At 34.0% G+C, this 24060-nt stretch overlaps 1 protein-coding gene across 6 annotated transcripts; it reads right to left on the reverse strand.

Annotated features, from left to right (window-relative positions):
• Positions 1-2922: 2922 nt before the first annotated feature.
• LOC120203025 lies at positions 2923-15717 on the reverse strand. Of its 6 annotated transcripts, none has more exons than XM_039203393.1 (28): positions 15545-15717; positions 15235-15418; positions 14820-14944; positions 14465-14581; positions 14015-14161; positions 13559-13897; positions 13290-13447; positions 12073-12194; positions 11881-11972; positions 10457-10697; positions 10233-10338; positions 9607-9755; positions 9436-9506; positions 9163-9336; positions 8453-8524; positions 7089-7190; positions 6907-6996; positions 6030-6105; positions 5851-5944; positions 5692-5761; positions 5378-5557; positions 5161-5283; positions 4993-5076; positions 4718-4902; positions 4189-4327; positions 4041-4100; positions 3624-3728; positions 2923-3526 (listed from the first exon to the last, which is right to left on the reverse strand). In XM_039203393.1, exons 1-28 carry the CDS (start codon positions 15641-15643, stop codon positions 3413-3415), a joined length of 3618 nt encoding a protein of 1205 aa, XP_039059324.1. In that variant the 5' UTR covers positions 15644-15717; the 3' UTR covers positions 2923-3412. The 6 variants fall into 6 exon arrangements, with proteins under 6 accessions (XP_039059324.1, XP_039059323.1, XP_039059322.1 ...); XM_039203392.1 differs by having other exon boundaries at positions 13550-13897; XM_039203391.1 differs by having other exon boundaries at positions 13535-13897.
• Between the last annotated feature and the right edge of the window lie 8343 nt (positions 15718-24060).

Genomic DNA, 24060 nt, shown 5'->3' on the forward strand with positions numbered 1-24060 from the left:
TTTTGTTCGTTTAATTAAATGAACGAACATGAACATAGGTCTCGTTCGTTCATTTACGTTCGTGAACGTTCGATTATGTTCGTTCGGTTATGTTTGTTTATGTTCGTTCGATTATGTTCGTTTATGTTCATTCATTTATGTTTAACTCAATCTTCTTAAATCAATTTTGGTGACCAATTTGTAAGTATCTTAAAAATATTAATTAATCTGATATTCTGATGACCAACTCCATAATTAACCCAATTTTATTTGGAGATTAAATCCAATATGTTAACATGTGAGGCACATCGCACCTATATTCATTTCCCCTTTTTTCCCCAAACCCTAGTATTCACTAGAGAGTCGAGACGATCGCTGAAAGCTTCAAAACAAGTTATATTATAGTGCAATATGAAGATTTACAGGTCTGTTTTCATCTATTTCTCTGTTTTATTTGGCTTAATAGTTGATATGTAAAGTTATTGTAGGTATCTTCACATCTAAAACTCAAGAAAACATCGTACTTCTTTCTAGAAATAGATGGGAAGATAAAGGTAACAATCGGAAGTATATGAGCATCAATAAAGAGAAAAATATATAGAATTTGCCAGAAAACAAAACAAATGTTTCTATGAATTTCTGAAAAGAGTGTAATAGCGAAAAATGATTGTTCATATGTAATCATGGACCACTAAGATGAATGTTATAGTGTTAAATTAAAGTTGTGTGAATAATTTAATATCTTTAAAAGATCGATCAAAATATTTGATATCTTCAAACATTTCATCACTGCTAATAAACTCTTACGCTATTTATCACTGTAGATTTGGTTATTTGCATTGTCGACTATTTTTCATGAAAGAACAATGGAAGGTAGGGTCTCCAACGTTTATGTTCGTTTATGTTCGTGTTCGTTTATGTTCGTGTTCGTTTATGTTCGTTTATTTATTAAATGAACGAACATGAACATATTATATTCCTTAATAAACGAACATGAACAAAAAAAAATTTGTTCGTTTATGTTCGTGTTCGTTTATGTTCGTCTATTTATTAAATGAACGAACATGAACATACCTCCGTTCGTGTGCGTTCGGTTCGTTTACAGACCTATTTGTAGCTTATGGTAATTCTAATTGAATTTATGAGTAAAATTATTCTAATATGATATAAAAATTGTGCTTCGTGTTTGCATTTCTGTGGTAAAACATAGTGTTTTTTTTTGTTATACGTTAATGATTTGAATTACAGATGGCATGGGTCGGGTTGGGTTGGATTTTTGGTCCACCCGACCCGAGAACAATAACTCTTCCGCCTGAAATCCGGATCGATCGGCATGATATATACTAACCCGATCCGACCCGATTTTTTGAGATAAAATTCGAACTCGACCCGAAATAATAAAAAATATTATTTTTATTTAATAAAAACAATGATTTAATTGAAAAAAATATATAGAACAATATTATTGTAATTATTCATAAATATATAAAGTAAAATTATATTTTTTTTCAGGTCGGGTATTTTCACCCTAAACCCGAATCCAACTCAACCCGAACAACACCTTTAAAAAACCCAGACCCGATCCGAACACGATTTATTTTAATAAAAAAACCCAACATGATAGGGTCGGGTTGGGTCCCACCCATAGAATTCGGGTCCCATGCCCATCCCTAATTTGAATCATGTCAATTCTAACACGATTTATACCTCTGGTGTTCATTTGCTTTATTGAATCCTCAATTATTAGAAATTATAAAATAATCCTTCGAATATAGGATATTATTTTATTGAGTTGTCTTAACTAAATTCAAACTAATTAGACGGTGTGACACAACATGCATGTTTGGGCCTTGAATCATACCTCTCATCAGTGTGGGTTTAACATCTTTACATCACCCACAATCCCCCATTAGTGAAAAAAATAGAAATTAAAAAATATGAGAGGAGCAACTACAAAATTAATCGTTTAAATACTAATACTTATTAGGTTTAAATTAACACGCAAATATAGAATTTGTTAAAATAAAAAGTAACTCAAAACACACGACTAGCCAATGTGCATCAAGATGCTCACTAGTAGGGATGGGCACAAGACATGAATCTAATAAGTTTTGATCCTACTCTATTGGTTAGTTCTTTTAAAAAAACTCTGGGTCGGGTTTGAGTTAAGTGTGAAAAAATCTAACCTTAAAAGGGATAACTACAATAATTATCCTTTTTTATAATATTTTTTCAATTAAATATCCTATATTATTAAATAAAATTAATAATTTTATATTATTTTGGGTCGGATCGAGTTAGAATAAAGTTTAATCTCAAAAGTGGGTTCAGGTTTCAAATCGGGTGAATTTACCCTAAACTCAAGTCAATTCAGGTTTCGGGTATAAACTTTTCGGGTCAGGTCGGGTTGATAGAAATCGAACGTGTAAACCTCCCAACACATAAATGTTCTAGAAAAATAACCCAACATATTGTATAGAAGGCGACTAATCCTTCACATTTATATAGCGGACTTCTTCAAATTATCCAAATATAAACCACCCGAATCAGGACTACAAAACACGAGAGCATTTAAGTTCATCCTCTCAAAGTAAATTCGATAAACCCATAAAGTACTCAAAATAACTACCTAAATTCTGGACTACAAATTCATTAAGAGCATAGAAAGTTAATCTCAAACTTACATTTTACATATAGGAATAAGTAAAAAAAATACAATACATATCTTTCTATAATTTCGTTTGATCACATTGAATCCGACGAGATTTTATGTTAGGAGGAACGAACTTATAAAATTTTAAAGGGAGACGAACTTATGAGACCATTGGTAGAGAACCGTGATGATAGTGAAACTTATCTTAGAATACGAACATATGGTCTGGCCGCCGGATCAATGGATACGACGAGCCCGATGCTCGTATCGACACATTTAACAAGAACTTGGGAAATCAAACAAATATGGCTTTGAGCATTACTCGTTGATGAAGAATTCTTGACAATCATGAAAAGGAATCACCATAAATATATATATCCCCCCTTGTATATATATATATTCACAGCGTCCTTTTTTTTTTTATGAAATGAGATCGTTACATAACTTGAATACAACAAAATTAGAAGCATGCACTTTCCTTGTGCAGGCAACGAGGAGATGGCGAAAGGAAACGAGACGAAATAAAATCCGCGAAACCATTGCCCGAAACGTCTGTTTGGTTTCGCTGCCTTAACATACCATCTCCAGAGAAGCCCGGTAACAACTGAGAATCATAACTTAAAAACCTATGCTTTCATTATACAGGCGAAATACGAGTGAGCGACACCGGACGTGTCATGACTCGATAAAACTCACTTGAATACAGGATTTTAGAAGACGAGCAGAGAGATTTTGGAAGAGTTGCGTACGAACCATTTGTACAAAGACGCACATACAGCTTCACATGAAGTAGCTGAGAGCCTGCTTTCTTCGAGAACCACCCTCACCGTAGAGCTCATTCCACTGAAGCAGCTCAGTCATGTTTACGGATTCGGATGATACACTGGCACATACCTGTTGAGATTTGAAATGGAGTAGCTTAATCAGCTATGACATTTTTTTCTCCTTATTGGAGGAAAAATTACTAATATAACTTGTATTTATCGGTTACCCGCTCATGAGCGTATTTGAAGTCCTCCATGTTTAGAGAGCGGATATCGGCACTTCCACTCAAAGGAGGCGGTGGTTTCCCCTCTGCTAGAGCAGCAGCTCGTTCCTGCCAATCTTGAAACTATTAGAAACATGGTGCCGGTGTGCAAAATATGACATGATCTACCAAATATATCAGCAGTCAACTTTTGCATAATGGTTGCATCAAAAACAAGCATTGGTTCTTATATAGGGGAATGCATGAATAGCCAATAATCTACCAAACATAACACGGTCGATTCAACGATAAAAGTACAATTGCAAACTATGGCCACTGATTCCAACTTTCAATGAAGTCATCATCATTGCATCGACAAAATATACGAACAGAGCCAAAAATCTTTCAATATAAACAAACGGATAACACAACGCTACATACTTTTTTCTCCTTTTCTAGAATTTCTTTAATCGGACAGTGTGCGGCAGTCACACAAAGATTCTGCAATATAACGGAGCAACCAGTCAGTCGGTCAAAAAGGCCCACGAAAAAATACATCGGAAGTTGGGAAAAGAGCGGTTAGTGTAACCTTAAGATCACTCCCAGAATATCCATCTGTCAAACTCGCAATAGAATCAAAATCGACAGCAGGGGACAAGTCCTCCTTTGCAAGAATAACCTTTAGTATTTTTGCTCTATTTGCTGCATCTGGCAAATTTACCATTAATCTGCCAAATTACAACCCAGCCATTAGATCTTGGGCTCAAACTACCAGTAACTTAACCTGGAGTAAGGTGGTCACATTAAATTCGTTCGTCATATATGCAACAGATGGACAGCAGGAAAAGAAATCGAAGCAAAAAAAACGGGGGGTAAAGAAGAAAATAATTCTTTTCGCAAAATTTCTGACTAGTATTCCGTGTACTACAAAAATTTATGTTTCATAAAGGTCTTTTCATTCTTTATTTTCCACTATAGCATAAGATAGCATCGTTAGGAAATGATCTCAGGCTCCCACGATTTCTGTTACTTGAAAATAATAAAAAGGAACGGGAAGGAGCATTATTTTCGTTTTCCATTTTTTTTTCTCCGAAAAGAGCCAAAGTGATGGCTCTTACCTTCGTGGAAGTCTTCTAATGACCGCTTCATCAAGGTCAAAAGGCCGATTTGTGGCTGCAAGTACAAGAACCCGTTCTGTGTCTTTTGTACGTAGACCATCCCAGTTCACCATGAATTCATTTTTCATCTTACGCATAGCTTCATGCTCTCCGGGATTTTCCCTCCGGCCCAACATGCTGTCAACCTATAAGACAAAGCAGAGAGGAAAGGGAAAGCAAATGAATTGGCATAGACCCAAACTGAAAATACAAATTGAGGACCATGAATAACTAACCTCATCAACAAAGACGACACTTGGAGCAATTTTACTTGCCAATGAAAAAACAGCTTTTACGTATTTCTCACCCTCACCGAACCACTGCAACAAACAGATACATAAAATTCGAGCAAGATATCATAGCATTGCAAAATCAAATCGGTTAAAAGGAACAACAGAATTGACCTTTGATGTGATGCTCGACATTGATATATTAATGAAATTTGCTCCAGCTTCAGTAGCCACAGCTTTTGCCAGCATAGTTTTCCCAGTCCCAGGAGGTCCAAATAAAAGTATGCCCTTGCAAGGCTGTTGACCAAAACGAACTTACATCAAATAAAGGTAAATGAAATATGAGAAAACGGGGGGGGGGGGGGTTGAGGATCACTATATATCAGATAACCTTGGTAAGTTGCCCCTTGCAAAAGAGTTCAGGCCTCTGTAAAGGAAGCATAACCAACTCCTTTAATGTATCCTTCACGTTTTCAAGAGCTCCAATATCGTCAAAGGTAACTCCAATATCAGTGGGTGGAATGACATCAGCTAAAAGCCTTTTCTCAAATTCATTTTCAGTTGCAACATCCTGAGATCAGCAAAACAACCATAATGAAGATTAATCGACTTTTATTTTTCAGAGATATATTATAATTTAGGAATCAGAAAACACAAACAAGACTTGATAGAGCATTTTGTTTCACAAAAAAGGTTAACAAGGACCTTTAGTGACTTCTTCAAGCTTTTAGATTCATTCTGGATAGCCTGTAAGATCCCAATGCCATGCTGAATACTGCAGAATAGCAATTGTTTTATGATAGTATTTCCGACAATTGACTCTGCAATCTGATCTGAAAATTGAAAAGATTATGAACCCAGTACCTTTCACAAGACAAAACAAGCCTCGAATCAGCATCTGCTTCAGGATGCTGCATTAGATGGTGACTTAGAGCCCATCCAATTACTTTCTCAGCACCTGATATGGATAGCAAAATATAGTTCAGAAGGGAATATTTTACTTGGGAACTATTGATACAAGAATATGTCAAAAGAAAACTAACTTTCGTTTGCAAGGGTTTGATCCTTGATGCATAAAGTTTCAAGCCCTTCACATTCCATCCCACTCCGACCCAAAACCTACATAGAAAAACGAAAAATACAACAATAGTAATCATTTTCAATATGCCACCATATCTATAACCATAGCATGTCAAGAGAGTTATCAAAAATTGAAAAAACTTAAGCTTAGAATCAATTGTCAAAGACTATTGTTTGGGGGCTCAATGCCAAGGGCCAGATGAAGAGAGGAGACATGAAGAGAAATTATGGAATCCAATTACCTAAAGGTAAAATAAAACACCCGAAGGGTAAAAACATCAAAAATCTCATCTTTAATTCACAAATGGATTCTCCAAAGCTTAGCCTTAGGACATCCATAAAACTTGGAAAAAGACTTGACAAGGAAACCTTATAAGAAAAAAGGCCCAACACAGAAACCACCCTTTGACAAGCCAGCCCTCTTGGAGAAAGCTCTATCAACATGTCAGAAAACTTCATAAATGATATGATGTTACTATATTTCCCCAACCCACACATCAAATTAGAAGTACTTCTCAGGTTCTAAATCCTAACCCTAAAATAAGTCGTAAATTTATTCTAACGAACATTCTAAAGAACAAACCACACCACATCATACCCCAAGAGAATAATGTAATGGGCATAAAGTATGAACAAAAGCTTGCAAAGAAAAAGGATCTAACCATAGAACTGTTTCTATGACATAAAATCTAGGGGCCATCCTTGATGGAAATAAGTTTCAGAACTCCACAATGATTTATCTGAAGAGGACTAAAAGTTTCACTGAACTTAAAGCCTTGAATAGAAGATAAAGGTAACATAAACTGATCTCTAGCATTTGGAAGACCAAAAAAAACTTACAGTTCGTAGAAGATTCAGATTTCCCTTCATCTTAAGAGTTTCAGCATCACGATCAAATTGGTGCTTCCAAGATGACAGCAGGGCTTCATCCTGTAGTAGCACATAAGGTTCATTATTAGTTCCGTTCTGAAAAACACACACAGTGCAACAAACACAAATTATTTGGGATACACCATTCGGACCTGTGGCAAGTGAATGGTAACTTTATTTGGGAAAAGCTTTGTCAAAATTTTAGTAGCCTTTGGAACTTCCTTCCCCCTGTCATGCAACCTACCAAAACTATCCTGAAAATATCAAAACACCACACCCCCTAAATTAATAATATAACCTCTAACGTGGTGAAGTGTGCACAAAAATGTGCAAGTGTATGTAGGAGGAAAAACATACATGTAATGAGACAGAGACGAACTAAACTACAACATAGTGAAAACAGTAGGGCAAATTTTCTTAGCATATAAATAGCTGCTCCAGAATCTTTACAACATAACTACAAACGAAAGTAGCATAGGGATGAAAAAGCTCAACTTAAAATAAAACTAAACATCCTCGGTTATCCCAAATTCAATTAAAAAAGATGCCCAATATGAAAGACAACATATTACCTATATACCCAAACTCAGATTCCATAAGAAAACTACATATAACACTAAACTTACAATTCCCAGTTACATGTCGTGCAATGACAAACATTCAATCAAGAATTTCATCAACATGAAAAGGCTTATACAAATTCTACTCCAGCATTTTTATGCAACATCAAAGAAAAAATATTCACGTCTTGAATAATATGCAACTCCCAAACTGTGAAACTCAATTATATAGGGAATGATACATACAGTAAATAAACAATGCATAATTTGAATCATTGTAAAAACCCAGAATGAGGATCCTCTTTTTCCCAAGAAATGCACGGTTGAACAAGAAATCAAATACTGAACAGTATAAGTGAAAAAATGTCAGTTTATCTAGCAACGCCATTGGAGATTATTTTTTTTTGATAAGAATGACAGGCCTCCTTAAAAACCTCCTTGATCAAAGAAGGAGGAAAAGAATGCCTTAGAAACTTTATTACTCCTCCGAAATTACATAAGATTTAACATAAACACCATACTGAAAAAACACAACAGACTAAGCTACTCAACAGAACCAAAAACCTAAACTCAAACGATACAACGCACTGGAAACGCCATTGGAGATTATGCCAAGAACTAAGAGTAAATCCTTTGGGCATGAAGTTTAAGAGAAGGGTAAAAGCTTTGCAATCAGCCACCGGAGAAGGTAAAGATAAATAAGCATCAAAATTACATGGCATTTTCATGTGTTAAAAAGTATGAGAAACTTGTTGTGCAAGCATTTTCTTTTAAAAGCTAATCAAAAGCTTTAAAAAGAACAACTTTTTACCCCCATCATTTTGGAAGCTACTCACAGTCAACTATTAGTTACAACTTTGGTAAATAAAATAAAAGCATCCGCAGGGACCACAATTTAGGTAGCCCCCACCAGAGAGAGAGAGAGACAGAGTCTTTCCAAAAGATTGAATCATTACCGGAAATGCCAAGTCAAGGAGAGCAGTTTGACTTCCACCAAATTTTGTGAAAAGCAACCCACCAGGATGAGACTGCAAGGATAATATTTAGCACAGGGTAAGGTACTCCTAAATCTAACATTTAAAATAATAAGGCCAGCAGAACTACTCCTAATAATTTTTTTTGCCCCGGGGGGGGGGGGGGTGAACATACTCCGAATCACAAATCTTTCTGTGTATTTATGATAGAAGATTACACCCACAATAAAAAAAATGCAGCTTAAAGGCTAATGCTATTTTGTTATTGGTATAACCACTGGTATCCAAACCATTGGCCGACTAATCTAGATCGAGTACTCCCAACCCATTTTGCTCCACTTGCAACACCAGGATTTGAACCCTAGACGTCGTTTAGAAGCAAATGCTATTTGAAACATGGATCACAGATCATATAAAAGGAAGAGTAGTGTTACACAGGTTATAGAGATTGCTTAAATAACAATTAAACGTCAATAAGCATTTAGCTGCTGTACAGCATTTCTTGTCATTAACACCTCTAACTTCCTCTTGGCATTACCCTACCACTTAAATTCATTGCTTTTTGCAATTTTGGGTTCCAATTCTCTATGATATTGGTGTCTTACTTTAGCTTATCTTTTCACAATCCAAAACAAGGCATCAAAAGAATGGATTATAACAACTCAGAGAAGTTAAAACAAAAACAATTGTACCTTCTCCTTACGATTGTCAGTATGAGTGTGTGAACCAATCACAATGACATTATCAGGAAGCTTTTCAAGTTTGCTCTTAAATGTGGAATAAGCGTCAGTATTTCCTGCAAGAGACTTCTCAGCATCTTTCATAAACAAAATAAAAGGAGAAGTTCTGCTCTCGTTGTATATAGCCTGATAAAAACATTAGATTTAAGTTAATAAGGAACCAAAAATGGATGCACTGTATAGCCAGACAAGATTCATGAAAGTATTCAAATATAAAGAAGTCACCTCAAACAATGTGTTAATGAGTAATCTATCTAAATCCTCGGTGTTTGAATTCTCCAAACGAAGATCAGAAGCTACATTGTAAGAAAGAGAGAGAAATAGAGACAGCGCTTAGTAATCAAAAGAAAAGTTCATAGATAGATGCAAATCATGGAGAAATGTACAAAGCATTACCATTGCAGAAAAATCCATGACCTCCCTCACAAAGATTTCCAAGGTCAACACCATCAGGTATGGGTTTATCAAATCTTACACCAATTTTTGAGAAAGGGTTGTCCACAAAGAGTAACACAACCTTCCCACGAACCCCATATGGTGGGCCTCTGTAAATTGATTTGATAAAAGAATAAATTAAAGCATGGTAAGAGATAAATGCCTCATCACCGGGAGAGGGGAAAACCCCACCACCAGTATGAACATGTATGAAAAAGGATAAAACTAGAAAACTAGATGGCTGGCCATATTCGGTGAGTTGATATCAAGTGGAAGTGCATGTTCACTTTCAGCCTTAAATGAAAAAGAAAAAAAGGTTTTTCAAGTTGCAAAATATCAATAAACATGTTAGATAGGTCCCGATTACATTAAAACCATGTAGAGATACAGCTATTCTTTAGTTCTCATCATATGGTTTCATCCAGAACAGGTTATCGAGAACCATGCTGACATTTGAAAGAAAAGCATCCAGGAAGGTGTGTTTTTCATTTAGGTCAAGCGAAAGACTTGTGGAAAAGTTCAAAAAATAATACACTTGAACATTGGATGCTTAAATAAGGAAAGACAAGATGCTGAATTAAAACCACCTTCTGAATCTCTCCAAAAATAGTAGACAGAGGTTGCAGTACCTAGATGGAGATGCTGCTGGATATAGACTGCCTGAAGTTGTATTTATAAATTTCACTCTGTCACCTGCATGTTCCATGTTAGGTCAACTGTCACAATACTAAATCCAAATCATAAAAATTCTTCTGAAATGTCAATCACACGGAGACCTGATCTGAAAGATTTTTCAAGGAAATGCAAATACCTATCTTAAACATTTTATTCGTAGATGTCCCAGATGAGGAAGGAATGGAATCAGCTTGCATCTTTGGCTGAGGTTCAGGCTCACAAGTAGCATCAGGCACCGCACTTGAAGTGTCTACTTCAACAGCTGGAGTCAAACTATTGGCCAAATCAATGGGCCCAGAATTCTGTTTGGCACAGGTGCTGGATTTTTCTGTGTTGGCTCCATCCTTTAGAAGCTCAGCTTCCTTTGAAGACAAACCCTATAACATATGTAATCAGCAATTTTACTAAGTTCTATGTGCCTTTATCATCTTCAATTTCTGAAGCAATAATACGCTAACAATGAAATTGGATAAGAGGGGTTTCGGATATTGTAGATCTTTCATGTCCTTCATGTAATTTGGCGGATGAATCCTCTTCTCATTTATTTTTCTCTTGTTCTGTCATGTGGTCTTTGTGGAATAAATTTTTGCAGTATTGGAGTATCAGTTCGGTCTTTCATTGGAAATGCGCAAAACTTTCTTCTAGCTTGGGAAGATCTAAATTCCAATTCTACTATTTGGAACTTTATTTCGGCTGTTGTTATGTGGACTGTTTGGAAAGTTAGAAATGACATCGTCTTCGAAAGAGGGAAGTTAGATCAAACTAATTTATTTTTCTTAGCTAGAGTAAGGCTTGCATCTTGGTTCCTAGCTAAGTTTGCAGATTCGGTTATTTCTTTGGATTCCCTTATCAGTGACCCTTCCCTTGGGGATTCATGTTTCCCTCCAAACAAATCAATTGTCTCTACCATCCCTTGGTCCCTCCCTCCTAAGGGCTTTGTCAAACTGAATGTGGATGCAGCTACTAGTTCTGACTGGAAGAGCAGTGGAATTGTGGGTATTCTAAGAGATGAAGAAGGTCTACTTTTAGGTTTTTTAAGACGGCTTCTGGTCCGGGTCCACCTATTCTGATGGAGTTAAAGGATGTTAAGGAGGGTTTAAATTTCTTTCACTCAGTGAGAGGAGGTATTAAGGGTCGGTTGATTATAGAATCAGATTGTAAAATGGTAGTGGATTGGATTAAGGATGGATCTTGTTGTCCTGTTTTCTATGCCTCCATTGTTAGGGAGGTAGCTGTTAAACTCAAAGAAGTCGAGGGAGTTATTAGATGGGTGGCTAGGACATCCAATATTGAGGCTGATGGGTTGGCTAAGTCTAGTATTGGTTAATTTTACTTTGTTGTTGGATATTTTATTTTGGGTTATTAGGTTGTTTGTAAGGGTTTTATCTTATTATTGTAAATCTTATGTATCCTTATTAATAAAGTTCAAGGCTCTCTTTTCCTCCTTCCTCTTATTAAGGAATTCAATATGAGTTCCTTAAATCATGAAGGGGGTTTTTAATGAGGCCTCAATTCCTATAAAAAAAACAATCAAATAACCCATAAAAAAGGATTTCTTACCCCCAAAAAGGAATGGCTATCAAAAATGAGCAATTTGGCCCCAAAATAATTAGCAAGTGCCTTCGTCAGCATCTCCTGAAATATTTCAGACCCTACATTTCCATTTTAAGAAAAAGATCAATTTGCAGTGTGATGCTTCTAATACAAGCATCACATTGTTGTCTAGACAGAAAAATAACGAAACATACACACCTGCAGGGCCAGAGAGTAAAATCCGTGGGTTCACAGTGGTTAGCTCTGAAGTATACTTCGCATGTTCTTTGTGCTTGAGGTGTATGATTGAAGCTGCTATGAGCACATTTTTTGTATTTTCACTGGAAATACGGAAACTCACTCCTTAATGGCATATCATTCTATAAATAACCTAGATCGGATCTATTGCATCTATTTCTGGAAAAAAAACACATTGAGAATGCATAGAAGAATAGATAAAATAAACTTAAATAGCTAAACTATCAGTTCAACAATTTAAGGTGTACATAAATTTCACATGACAAACTTGAATTATAAGCTATTGTATTGTCACATACCAACCTGGCCAGAGATTTATTGAAGGTAATTGAAGAGGAGCTTACTTGTTTCTCATTATTTCCTTCCCCAACAATCTCTAATGCTCACTAATGAGTTCCTTTTCTAGATGCAAACCAAAGCGTGTTTTGGTAACTAATTTAGCTTTCAAAAGTCAGCAAGCACTACTGAGATACCTTCCCATCCATCCTCTCCTAAATTATTTCCTTTGTCTTGAATTTTCTTTCATGTGCTTATCCCAATTAACTCAGCACTTTGCTTTCATTCCATTCTCCTAACATTCTAGAATTAACTGAAGTTAAGAGCATGGGTTTGCAAATAGTTTACCAAAACCTTGTCTAACACAGATTCAATAGGACCTTCCTTTGAAAATAAGCTTTGAATCTCAAATGGCTGAATCAGTATCAGCAGGGAAATAGTTCTGTCCCAGCTTCAGTCCAGTCCAAAAATAACAACTTCATGTTTTGATTGTATTCTTCTACTACCACAGAAAACATAGGCAACCGGGAAATCACACATAGAAATAGAGAGGCTGTGAGTCCAACTTGTAGGTTTTTTTGAATGACCTTTTACGTATTGGAAAAGGTGAGTTGCAAGACAAACAACATTTTAAATTATTTTTCCAACCTTCACTTGGATTTGGAAAAAATGAAAGAATTTATTTTTCAAAAAAAAATGAAAAAATTTACACAAAACTGAAATAATCCCAAATTGACCGTTCAATGTTGTAATTGCACAAGGGCCATGAGTTTAGGTATACTCTTAATTGTACCTGCATGGGTGGGAAAGCAATGAACAAAAGCTCAACAGAAATCTGGTTTACATTTGAAATATTTGTTTAATTAAAAAAGAAACAGTTATGCATGAAATTTGTACCATACCTTAAATAATATGGGAAGTTATCAAATGACACTTCTAAGTTTCTTCCATCAAGAATTCCTGCATGAATGTCCTCTTTGAATACTGCACAGCGGAGTGATATACTTGATAGCATCGCCGGCTGTGAATCCTTCAACCACTCGTTTCTTCCGTCCAATACCTGTTTACATATACTTTTGCTCAATTTCAGATTACAACTAGTTGATGGTGCAAACATCCTCAACAAAGGCCTTAGCAAATCATTCACCCCAGAGAGTTTTACATTGCCTGCCTCTGTGTTGGAGTTGTGGTTGCAATCAAGATGAAGATTCTTGTTGATTGATCCAACATCTGCAGCTTTACCATTCCCTATGTTTGCAGTTGAATTTCTTTCAATGCCATCAAGATCAACATCTGCAGCAGTAGTCACCTGCTGGACTTTAGTGCTGGCTTGAGGAGGAGATTTCCAGCGGGATAAATCTGGCCTCAAACTTGAAAGTGATGCCAATATGGTAGCCCCAGTAACAGCCGATGGATCTCCCGATCTCCTCTCGAGTTGCAGAAACTTTCCAATGGTATTCTGGACATCTGAACCCTTAACTGCAACCTCAGTCATGAGTTGCTGAAATATCTAAATCAATTGAAGTTAAGGAGAGAATAAAAATAAGCATAGACATAGAAACAAATAACACTCAACAAGCAAGAGAAGGATTTTAACCACTTTCTCTCAAACCCAGTAAAAGGATACATATGCATGATTCCCCAGCAAACCAAAGGCCACCTCATCACCCGACTTAAGCACACAAGTGTTATTTTTCTTCAGCACTGTCCCATTTACTTGAACTGACCCCTTGCTCCCAGTGCTTTCTAACATTGCTGCTGCGCTGCCTTCGTGCTGATCATGTCGACAAATAATGAGTACTCATACTGCATATACATATTAAGGAGTTTATCTCCACAACACAAATATAAACAGTGGCATCCCAAACAAAAAATGGAAGGGAAAAAAGGAGGGAGAAAAAAGCACCCTAAATCAAAAAAGCTAATGCATCTAAAAGTGGTCAGTACAGCACGCACATAAAATATTCAGGATCAAACACAAGTGACAATTTCTTCTTGAATTCAGAAGAGTTCTTAATTTTGTATGAATCCAACAAAAAGCAACAGATTCAATGGAAAATCCCGGTGATAGTGATACCTGGGCACGCTTTATCTTGCAAAGCACTGCGCTAATTGTCTGGTCCTTCAATTGGAAATTGCAGTGTTTACTCGAGCCAATAGTGAAATTTGTTGTGCAAATGGCAACATTATGATTCTGTAGTTGATAAACGCACCCAACTCATTACAAATAATAACATGATATATATTTAATTCAATCTACAGAAAGACCAGTAGTTCATATATCTTAAAAGCACAAAATGATTAAATCAATATACAGAGAGAAGATTATTGTTCAGAAGATAATCTGAAAGTACAGTGCTTTATGTCAACTGCCGAGCAAACAAAGACTAATTACCAGAAAAATGTTTACTTTAAGAGGTTTGAAATTTTACCTGTGCAGACTGTGTCAAAAGTCTGCACCAAGGTGTAGAAGTATCAAAATTTGGATTTTGTTTCTGAGAAATACTCCACGTAGAATACGAACTCCTCCCCTTATCCAACAGAATCGGTGCAGAACCTTCAAAATCCACATTCAGTGAAAATGACACACTCAAACTTCAAAAAGGAAAAAAGATTCAAAAAAGAAAATGCAAATCCAAACAAACTCAAATGAGACATAAATTCAAGAAGCGACAAATGAGAATAAACTAAAAAGCAAATCCAATAACACACTGAAAGGGACACAAAAAAAGTTTTTCAGATACGGGCGCATCCACAGAACTCAAATTCAAATCCAAATTCACTGAAATGAAACTCAAATAACAACGAAATTAGCCAGTCGCGTAAAGCTCGAAACCGAAAACTAACCATCGGCGATCGGCGGCACCACAGCCACAGCAGCGGATGATGTCTCTGCCTTCTCCGCGTTGTTCACATCATCTCCGGCGATCGGAGCCTCGCAGTTCCCACAATCTCCGGGATTCACGGCGGGCGGCGTGCACATTTCTTTGGAACTCTCCGCCGCCGGCATCGGTTTCTCCGCATTTTCCACCTAAAAAAAGACGCTGAAAAAGTCAAATACCTTCACTCAAATCCGCCACACTCAAATCCCCCCCAACAAAAAGAATCCAATAAAACTCGAGAAAAAATATCATTCGGATGCGTTTTGTGCTGTCACCTTTTGTCGTTTAGGAGACGGAGGCTTATCTTCAGAAGAAGAAGAAGATCTCTTGCTGTTGTTGCCAGAGAGAGATCTACCTCGTCTCGTTGAAACCATGACTCTCTCGTTTTCTCTTTTTTCGTCTCTTCACAACTCTATTAGACAGAGAGAGAGATTGAATTATAAAATTGTTTGTTCAGTCTCTATTTCTTCCTTCCTTTATTTTTATAAAAATAAATGCCTGTTTTGAGGACGGAACGGAAGTAGGTTTTTACAGAGACTAAACGCTGTCGTACAAGCATGTGGTTGTTAATTTGTTTATCAAAGTTTTTTTTTTTAATCATCTCTATTAATCAATCAATTCATATAAAACAGTACATATACTCATTGTGGGCATTATCTTCTCAAATCAATTTATTCAATTCATAATATTAAAATTTTAAATTTTGGCACGATCCAAGTGGTCTTCTTGGTAAAAGAATTGTTATTATTCCTTGAAGACTTAGGTTCGAGCACCATAAATACTAGAGGTGTGAGTAGGGATGGGCATGGGACCCTAACCCAACTTAATCGGGTCGAATTTTTAAAAAAAAATTGGGTTCGGGTAGGATCATTTTTTTAATGTGACGTTCAGGTCAGATTCGGGTTTATGGTGAAAATACCGACCCGACCCAAAAAAAATATTTTTATCTTATATATTTATGAATAATTACAACAATACATCTCTATATATTATTTTTTCAATTAAGTCACTATTTTTATCGAATAAAAATATTTTTTTATTATTTCGGGTCGGGTCAAGTTTTTAAGTTATATATTGGGTCGGGTGGAATCTTGTTTTGGTCGGGTCGAGTCGGGTCTCCGGTGGAGAATTCCTTGTTCTCGGGTCGGGTGGACCAAAAATTCGACCCATGCTCATCCCTAGGTGTGAGTATTCAATGTCGAAAGATTGAGAGTTATCCTTAAACAAATAATACCTTATATTTACCCTAAATTAATAAAAAAATTAATCTTTTGATCTTATTTTACAAAGTGACCTCTGTGGTAAAAGAATTGTTATTATTCATTGAGGACTCGGATTCGAGCACTACAAATGTCAGTGGTGTGAGCGTTCAATATCGAAATGTTGAGAGTTATCTTTGAACATATACTACCTTATACTTACCCAGTTTAATAAAAAGAAATTAATCTTATGATTTTATTTTAAAATTTTAACTTTTTATACAACTAGACCAATCGATAGTTAATTAATTCATAATTTTTTAATCTTTTTAATAGTTTAATATAGGGATAAAAATTAAATATTTTTATAATGAGTATAGATATTCGATTTATTGGCTAATTAATTAAAATCGAGTACTATAAAAATATATTATATAGATAGTTATCCTAATCTAATTTACTTTATTTATAATATCATAATTCCTTTTGATATTATTAGTTTAATAAAAATTAAATAAAATATTATTATTTGAATTTAATTTTTTTAACCAAGAAAGGTGCTTATATTAGATTAATAAAAATTAAATAAAATTAACAAATAATTTTTTTTGATAACGTTAGGTCATAGGTGTGGACTGTTATTGTCATTGGCCGAACAAAATATTCGGATGTAACCCTTCTTCTAAAGTACAATCAAAGACTATGTCCTTGGCTTAATTAATAATTTGATATATTATAGGTAAAATATTTAAATTATAATAAAAATATTTAAATATCAAAATTTAATGAGTAATTTTAGTGATAAAAATATTATTTTATTTAAATTATCTAAATTTGTAAAAAAAATTTATTTGAATGTCTATGTGATTTTTGTCTATATTTTAAAATGAACATAAATTCTAAATTGTTAAAAAAAATAAAAATATCGCATATCATGATTGAATATAAAAATTATTTTTTCATTAACATTTTATTAAATAATAATCCTTAATAAATAATATTTGAATATATATATATATATATATATTAATTAATTGAATTTTATTTTATTATGATAATCAGTATTAATTTTACTTCAAATTTAGTTACTCTTCTTTTAATATAAATATAGAAAGGTCCAAATATATTAAGAATCTAATTTTTAAAAGTCTAAATATGTTGTACATTGCTAACGAGTGTTGGCACAAGTGGTTGGGATTTATGAATTTGAGCTTATAAGATCAAGTTCGAATCCTACCATCGTGACTCCCTATGGGCAATCTGTAAATTCCTACGTAAATCCCAATTGGGTCTTAGGTATGCCCTGACCCTGGATTCGGGAGTTACTCTTGACCTAAACTTTTATGTCTCAAAAAAATGTTGTACATTGCCAACGAGTGTTGGCACAAGTGGTTGAGATTCAGAGATTTAAACTTGTAAGGCCAAGTTTGAATCTTACCACTGTCATTCTTGGTGGACAATCTGTAAATTTCAATATAAATCTCTATTGAGTAGTAAGTATGCTCTGACCCTGGACTGGGGAGCCACCCCTTACCTAAATTTTTTTAATAAAAAAAATGTTGTACATTAATTTTGAACATTGAGTTATTCTTATCTTTTTTTAAAACAAATCATGATTTCTTTATTTAAGAATGACAAAGAAAAAATATTAAGTGATTTTATTGATATAAAATAATATTAATTTTTGGAGATTTCAAGTTTAAGTAACTGTGTTTATAGGGTATATATATATATGTTATCAATCGACTTAGAAAATTTTAAAATAAACACTACCTTATAACCACTCCAAATTATTAAAAATGACAAATAAAAAAATGAGACGGATGCTATTAAAATTAATTGTTCCTCTATAATTAATAGTCGGAACGTTATTTTACTATCTCATAGATGTAGCTATTCGAAACCGAATCCTCTAAAAAATAATACTTTATTTTATTATACTTTTCTTCCACGAATGATGAGACAAAATTGAAGTTTATAATATGTCTAATAAATAAATAAAAATATTTTATGAGGGATTTATAGGCTTAGTGGATCAGATTGTACTAATAGGATGAATTTGTAATTTATTATTAATAATAAGGAAAATTGTCTATTTGATTATTTACTTATTATTTACTTATTATTTTATAATTATTTTTTATATCCTATTTAACGTTACGTTTTTAGATTCAGTAATCCACCATTAAAATTAATGATGATGTTGATGTGACATCATTAAACAATGTCAAGCATGGTTTTTAGAACCGTACCGGTTAGTGAACCGGTCATACTATCGGTTTACTGGTTTAACCGGTCGAATCAGTCCGGCCGGTCGAAAGAACCGGACGACATCATAATTATTTAAAAAATTAAATAAAAATACCAAAAATATTTAATAAAAAAATAATTTTTTATATCACAAGTCATATTCAAAGCAAGTCATAACATATATAAGTTAAAAACCATAAAATCAAGTGAAACAAAATGATTCAAATTAACTACAACATAATATTTAAGGTAAAACATATTAAATAATAAATATAATTATATAACTATAATTAAAAAATAAATTTGGGGCTAAAAAAATCATAACAAAAATGATATTGTTTGGTTTAATTTTTTTTAAAACAATCCCACATGACTAAGAAACATAGAAGATCATCCCAACTAATTTCTATAAATAATAGAGGTTATTTGACATTCAAAATCATGGAGCATTTTGGTAAGCATTAAGTGAACTATTATTTCACTTCAATCAAGCTCGAATTTTAGGCTTCAATCGAGCTTCTAATTTTTTTTGAGTTCAAGCCTTTTCGAGTTCAAGTTTCAATATTATATTTCGAGTTCGAGTTAAACTTCATAATTTTTAGCTCGTGAGTTTGGATCGAGTTGAGTTTACTTTTAAATTTTTCAAGTTCGAGTCGAGCTCAACAATACTCGAGTTCGACTTGGCTCGCTTAACAAACGACGTCGTTTGGTTTAATTTAAAAAAAAACAAAACAAAATTGACGATTTTTTCCGATTTTCAGCCAGTTCAGCGGTTCCGGCCGGTTCACTAATAACGGTTCAATCGGTCTAGATTGAACCGGACTAGGCAACGGTTCCCAATTGAACCGGCCGATCTGATCCGATTTTCAAAACAATGACGTCAAGTCAACATTGAAAAATGATAAGAAAAATATCACGTCAGCATCATCATTAAAATTTTAACGATATACAATTAAAACAGAAATAAAAATAATAATATTAGGTATGGTTTTAAAACCCAAAAAAATATTAAGTTGTGACAAAAAAATTAAGTAATAGATACGTGACCAAATAGACAGTTTACTCTTATTACTATTTGTAATATTTATTATTTTTTTCTTAGACAAACGCATTAAAACAAGGATACACTACATAAATGGCCACCCAACTATGAGTTTGGTCTCGAAATAACCATTATTTTTAAATTTATGTCAATATGATCACTGAATTATTTAATTATATTCAATATAGCCACTAGTCGTTAACATTTAACAAAAGTGATTACTTGACAGTTAATGAAATTGGTATAATTTCATATTTGATCCTTAATACTTGTACATTCAATCAATTTGGTCCGAATTTTAAAGTTTAGGAATAATTTATAAGTTTGACTATAGTTTGAGGATGTTGGTTGAATTAATCATTAGTTTATATCTCCTGTCATCTTCTTCCCCTTCCTTTGTCTCCCTTCATCCCCTCCACAACCCCATCGTCTTCTTTTCTTGGAGATGGTGACCCTTTACTATTTCTTCTTCTTACAGGGTAGTTCTCAAAAGATACCCTCGGAAGAGCAGTCGCTGAGGGCGACGACGATTCAACGAATGTAGGCAGTACACCGCCAATTTGGGGCGACTCTTGTTGAGGTTCATCCATTTCCAAATCCATATCCAATGAGAACTCGCCTGAAGCTTTTTGTTTATGCAGAAACTGACCTATCAACTTTGAACTGGCCCTCACTTTCCCTGTTATTATTCTTACCATTACTGTCAGTACCATTCATGTTACCATTCATTTCCTTCCAGTTGCTTTCGATTTTCTCACTGTCGATCTAAAAATCGTAGCTTGTCCCTGTCCAAAACTTACCTCCACCAGCGGTGGATGCTCCGCCGGAAGCAGGAATACTACCGTCATTACTTCTGTCCTCGATATCAAAGATAATTTCTTTCCGGTCACCCGAACTAACGACCATGATTTTGCCGATCTTAAGCCAGTATAGCCATAAAAAAGAATCATATAATGTGAAGAAAAATAAATAAAAAATGGGGTCGAAAATATTTAGTAAAGAAGACCGCTTGAGTTTTAAAAAAATGCAAAACTTTTTTAGTAAGGTGGTGGAAAGATGAAAGTCGGTGGTGTTTGATTCCTAAGAAAATGCGAGAAAATCCCTTTTCTTCTTCCTTGTTAAAGCTGGAAAGGAGAGGGTGAAGCAGTAGAAAATGTAAAAAAATAAAATTAAAGCTTTAAGCATAGACATCGGAAAAGAGAAACACATGTGAGAAGGGAAGAGGAAGAAAATGACGAGAGATATATAGTAAGGATTACTTCAACCAACGTAGGGATGGCATGGGACCCGAACCCGATCGGGTCGGTTTTTTATTATAAAAAATTCAGGTTTAGATTTGATCGAGTTGGATTTTTTTAAAGTTAATGTTTGGGTCGGGGCGAATTCAGGTTTAGGGTGAAAATATTTGACCTTATAAAATATAATTTTACATTATATATTTAGGAATAATTACAATAATATTCCTCTATATATTATATTTTTTTTAATTAAATTACTCTTTTTATTGAATAAAAATAATATTTTATTATTATTTCAGGTCGGGTCAAATTGGGTTTGGATTTTATCTAAAAAAGTCCGATCAAATTCAGGTATGGTGGAGGATATATATTTCTCGGGTCGAGTCGAGTGAATGATATAAAAAAATTTTATTGGATAGGGTTAGCCGAAACCCGACCCAAATCCGACCAATGCCCATCCTTAAACAAATGTCATCAAACTATAGTTAAACTTCTAAATTATTCCCAAACTTTAAAATTAGGATCAATTGATTGAATGTACAAGTATTGAGGATCAACTATGAATTTTACCAATTATGTTAAATGCCACATAAGCAATTCCATCAACTGTTAACGACGGCTGGTTATATTGAATCCAATTAAATAGTTCAGTGGTCTTATTGACGTAAATTTAAAAATGATGGTCATTTCAAGACTAAGCCCATAATTGTGTGGTCATCTGTGTAGTTTACCCTTAGAACAAAGCTATAAACGCAAAGCTGACCGTATTATGAAAATCTGAACCCCGAATTCCCCCTCAGCTCCTCCCCAGACAAAATGATTTACAAAATTTCCATCCTTTGATTGATTCGGTGTTTTCACTCCATATCGGAGACGCCAAAGAGAACGCCAGTTGAGATACAAGTCACAGGCGACGATGAAGAAGAAGAAGAAGATTCAACTGCGGTAATCCATTCCACCGTTTCAGCTTCAGGTAATGGAACAATTTTCATTTACTCCTCTTCCTCCAGGTCTCGTCCACTTAGAAACTTCAAGCACCAACTCCCTTTTCGTTCTTTTTGTTCTTCAATGGGTAATGCTTTTTTTATCATCCATTTGTGTAATTCTTCTAAGACCGGTTGTTTGAATGTGTAGATAGAAAGGACACAAGAATTTAGGTTTAGGTTAAAGGGTGTGAATTTAGAAAATTATATTAAAAATATAAAGGATGTCAAATTATAAAATATTAAGAGTTGCGAAATTATGTTTGAATATAAAATATAAATAAAATATTTAAATTATATGAGAAATTGAAATTTCTAACATTTCTTAGTCCATCACGGAGTGTAGATTTGTAGTATTTAGGGATGATAGACGAGTACAGTTTTATAGATTTCTCACTGTATCAATTCAAATTAGGGCTGAGAGAGATATAAGTTTAGTGGGTAGTAGGCGAATATGGATGTAAAAAGTCATACATGTTGTGGGTAGTGAGTAAATGATGAGTTAATATTATTATAATTATCTTTAAATATATAAAGTAGAATTATGTTAGTTTCAAATTGAATCGGGTTGTATTTTTCACTCTAAATCTGAACTCGACTTAACCCGAACATATTCTCTAAAAAATGAATTGATCCGACCTAAATTCGATTTAAAAAAAATAGACCCAATAAAATTTGGCCGAAATGAAACTCGTCGGGTTCAGGTCCTATATCCATCCCTAAATCTGAGTATTTAAAACCTAAAAAAAACCCCATTAGTTTAAGTGTGAGATTATGAGCTAAGAGAGAAGCATTACATCATAGAGTTAATGCTAGTATAATACTCGCCCGCTTCTTTATTATCTTTGAAGTCTAATAAAGAGCGCATATACATTGTTGAGGTAATAAATGCGCATACGAGTCTTCCTAGAGAGGGGATATATTGAAGGAATTCTTGCGTGTTCTTCCATAACTTTAAGAGAGATTTCTTTGGATAAGAAGAAGATTGAGAGTTTATTAGAATCGGGACGGACGTAAAATTTTATATTAAAGGGGATGAAATTGAATTTATAAAATTCAAATGGTGGCAAACTTAAAATTATAAAATTTCAGGGGGACGAAGAAGAAAGATTTAAATAAGAATACATAGAAAAAATCTAAAATATATGATAATTTTTAGTGGGTGACCGCCCTCATCCACCCCATCTAATAATTCAGAAAGGTCCTTAAACCCAAATTGAGTTTGGACCTTGAAAGATTTTTTTTGAGTCGTCACACATCTTTTAGGTTGAGCAAATAAAATATAGGATAAATTATGTGTTTAGTATCTAAATTTTCATTTCCCCCCTAAAACTATACTTAACGTTTAATTTTTGTTTCATTTTAGTACACTGCCGTTAAAAACTTAACATGTTTAGTACATAAACTATCAGTTTTGATCTGTTTTAGCACCTAAACTATCAATTTTTTTCAAAATTAATGTTAAGTTTTTCACAGGGATACTAAAATAAAACAAAAACTAAATGTTAAGTGTAGTTAAAAAAAATGAAAGTTTAGGTATTAAAACAAATCAAAACAAATAATTTAAATATTAAACACATAGTTTACCCTAAAATATATTAACATACTTTTCTAGTTAAGATGCTTTGTCTTGAACAAAAATAAACTCTATCTATCTATATTCTTTCTATTTCACATGCATATAATTAAAAAAATTAAACTAAACATAAGTGTCATTTCTCCTTTGTGTACACTTATTTGAGAATTAATAGAATTTCTACACGGATCTAATTAGGTGAGCTCTTATGGTTCACCGTCAATCCTCACTTATTATAGTCTTCAAATTGTCAAAACGTCTTTAAAAATAAGAGATGATCTTCTTTCAAAGTTTTGCTTCGAATGAATATTAATGCAGTTTGAAAGAAGTCGTCACCAATCTTTATTAGGGTGAGATTGAATCCTGAAACTTATCATTTTAATAAAATTAAAATATTAAATTAAATATTACTTACCAAAGAAAAGAATATGAGAGTGGATTACGTGTGAAAAATGATTATCATCCTCACAACACTATTATGATATTTAATTGGTTAAGGGATA

Source organism: Hibiscus syriacus, unplaced genomic scaffold, assembly GCF_006381635.1.
Source record: "Hibiscus syriacus cultivar Baekdansim isolate YM2019G1 unplaced genomic scaffold, ASM638163v2 tig00009013_pilon, whole genome shotgun sequence".
NCBI lineage: Eukaryota > Viridiplantae > Streptophyta > Magnoliopsida > Malvales > Malvaceae > Hibiscus > Hibiscus syriacus.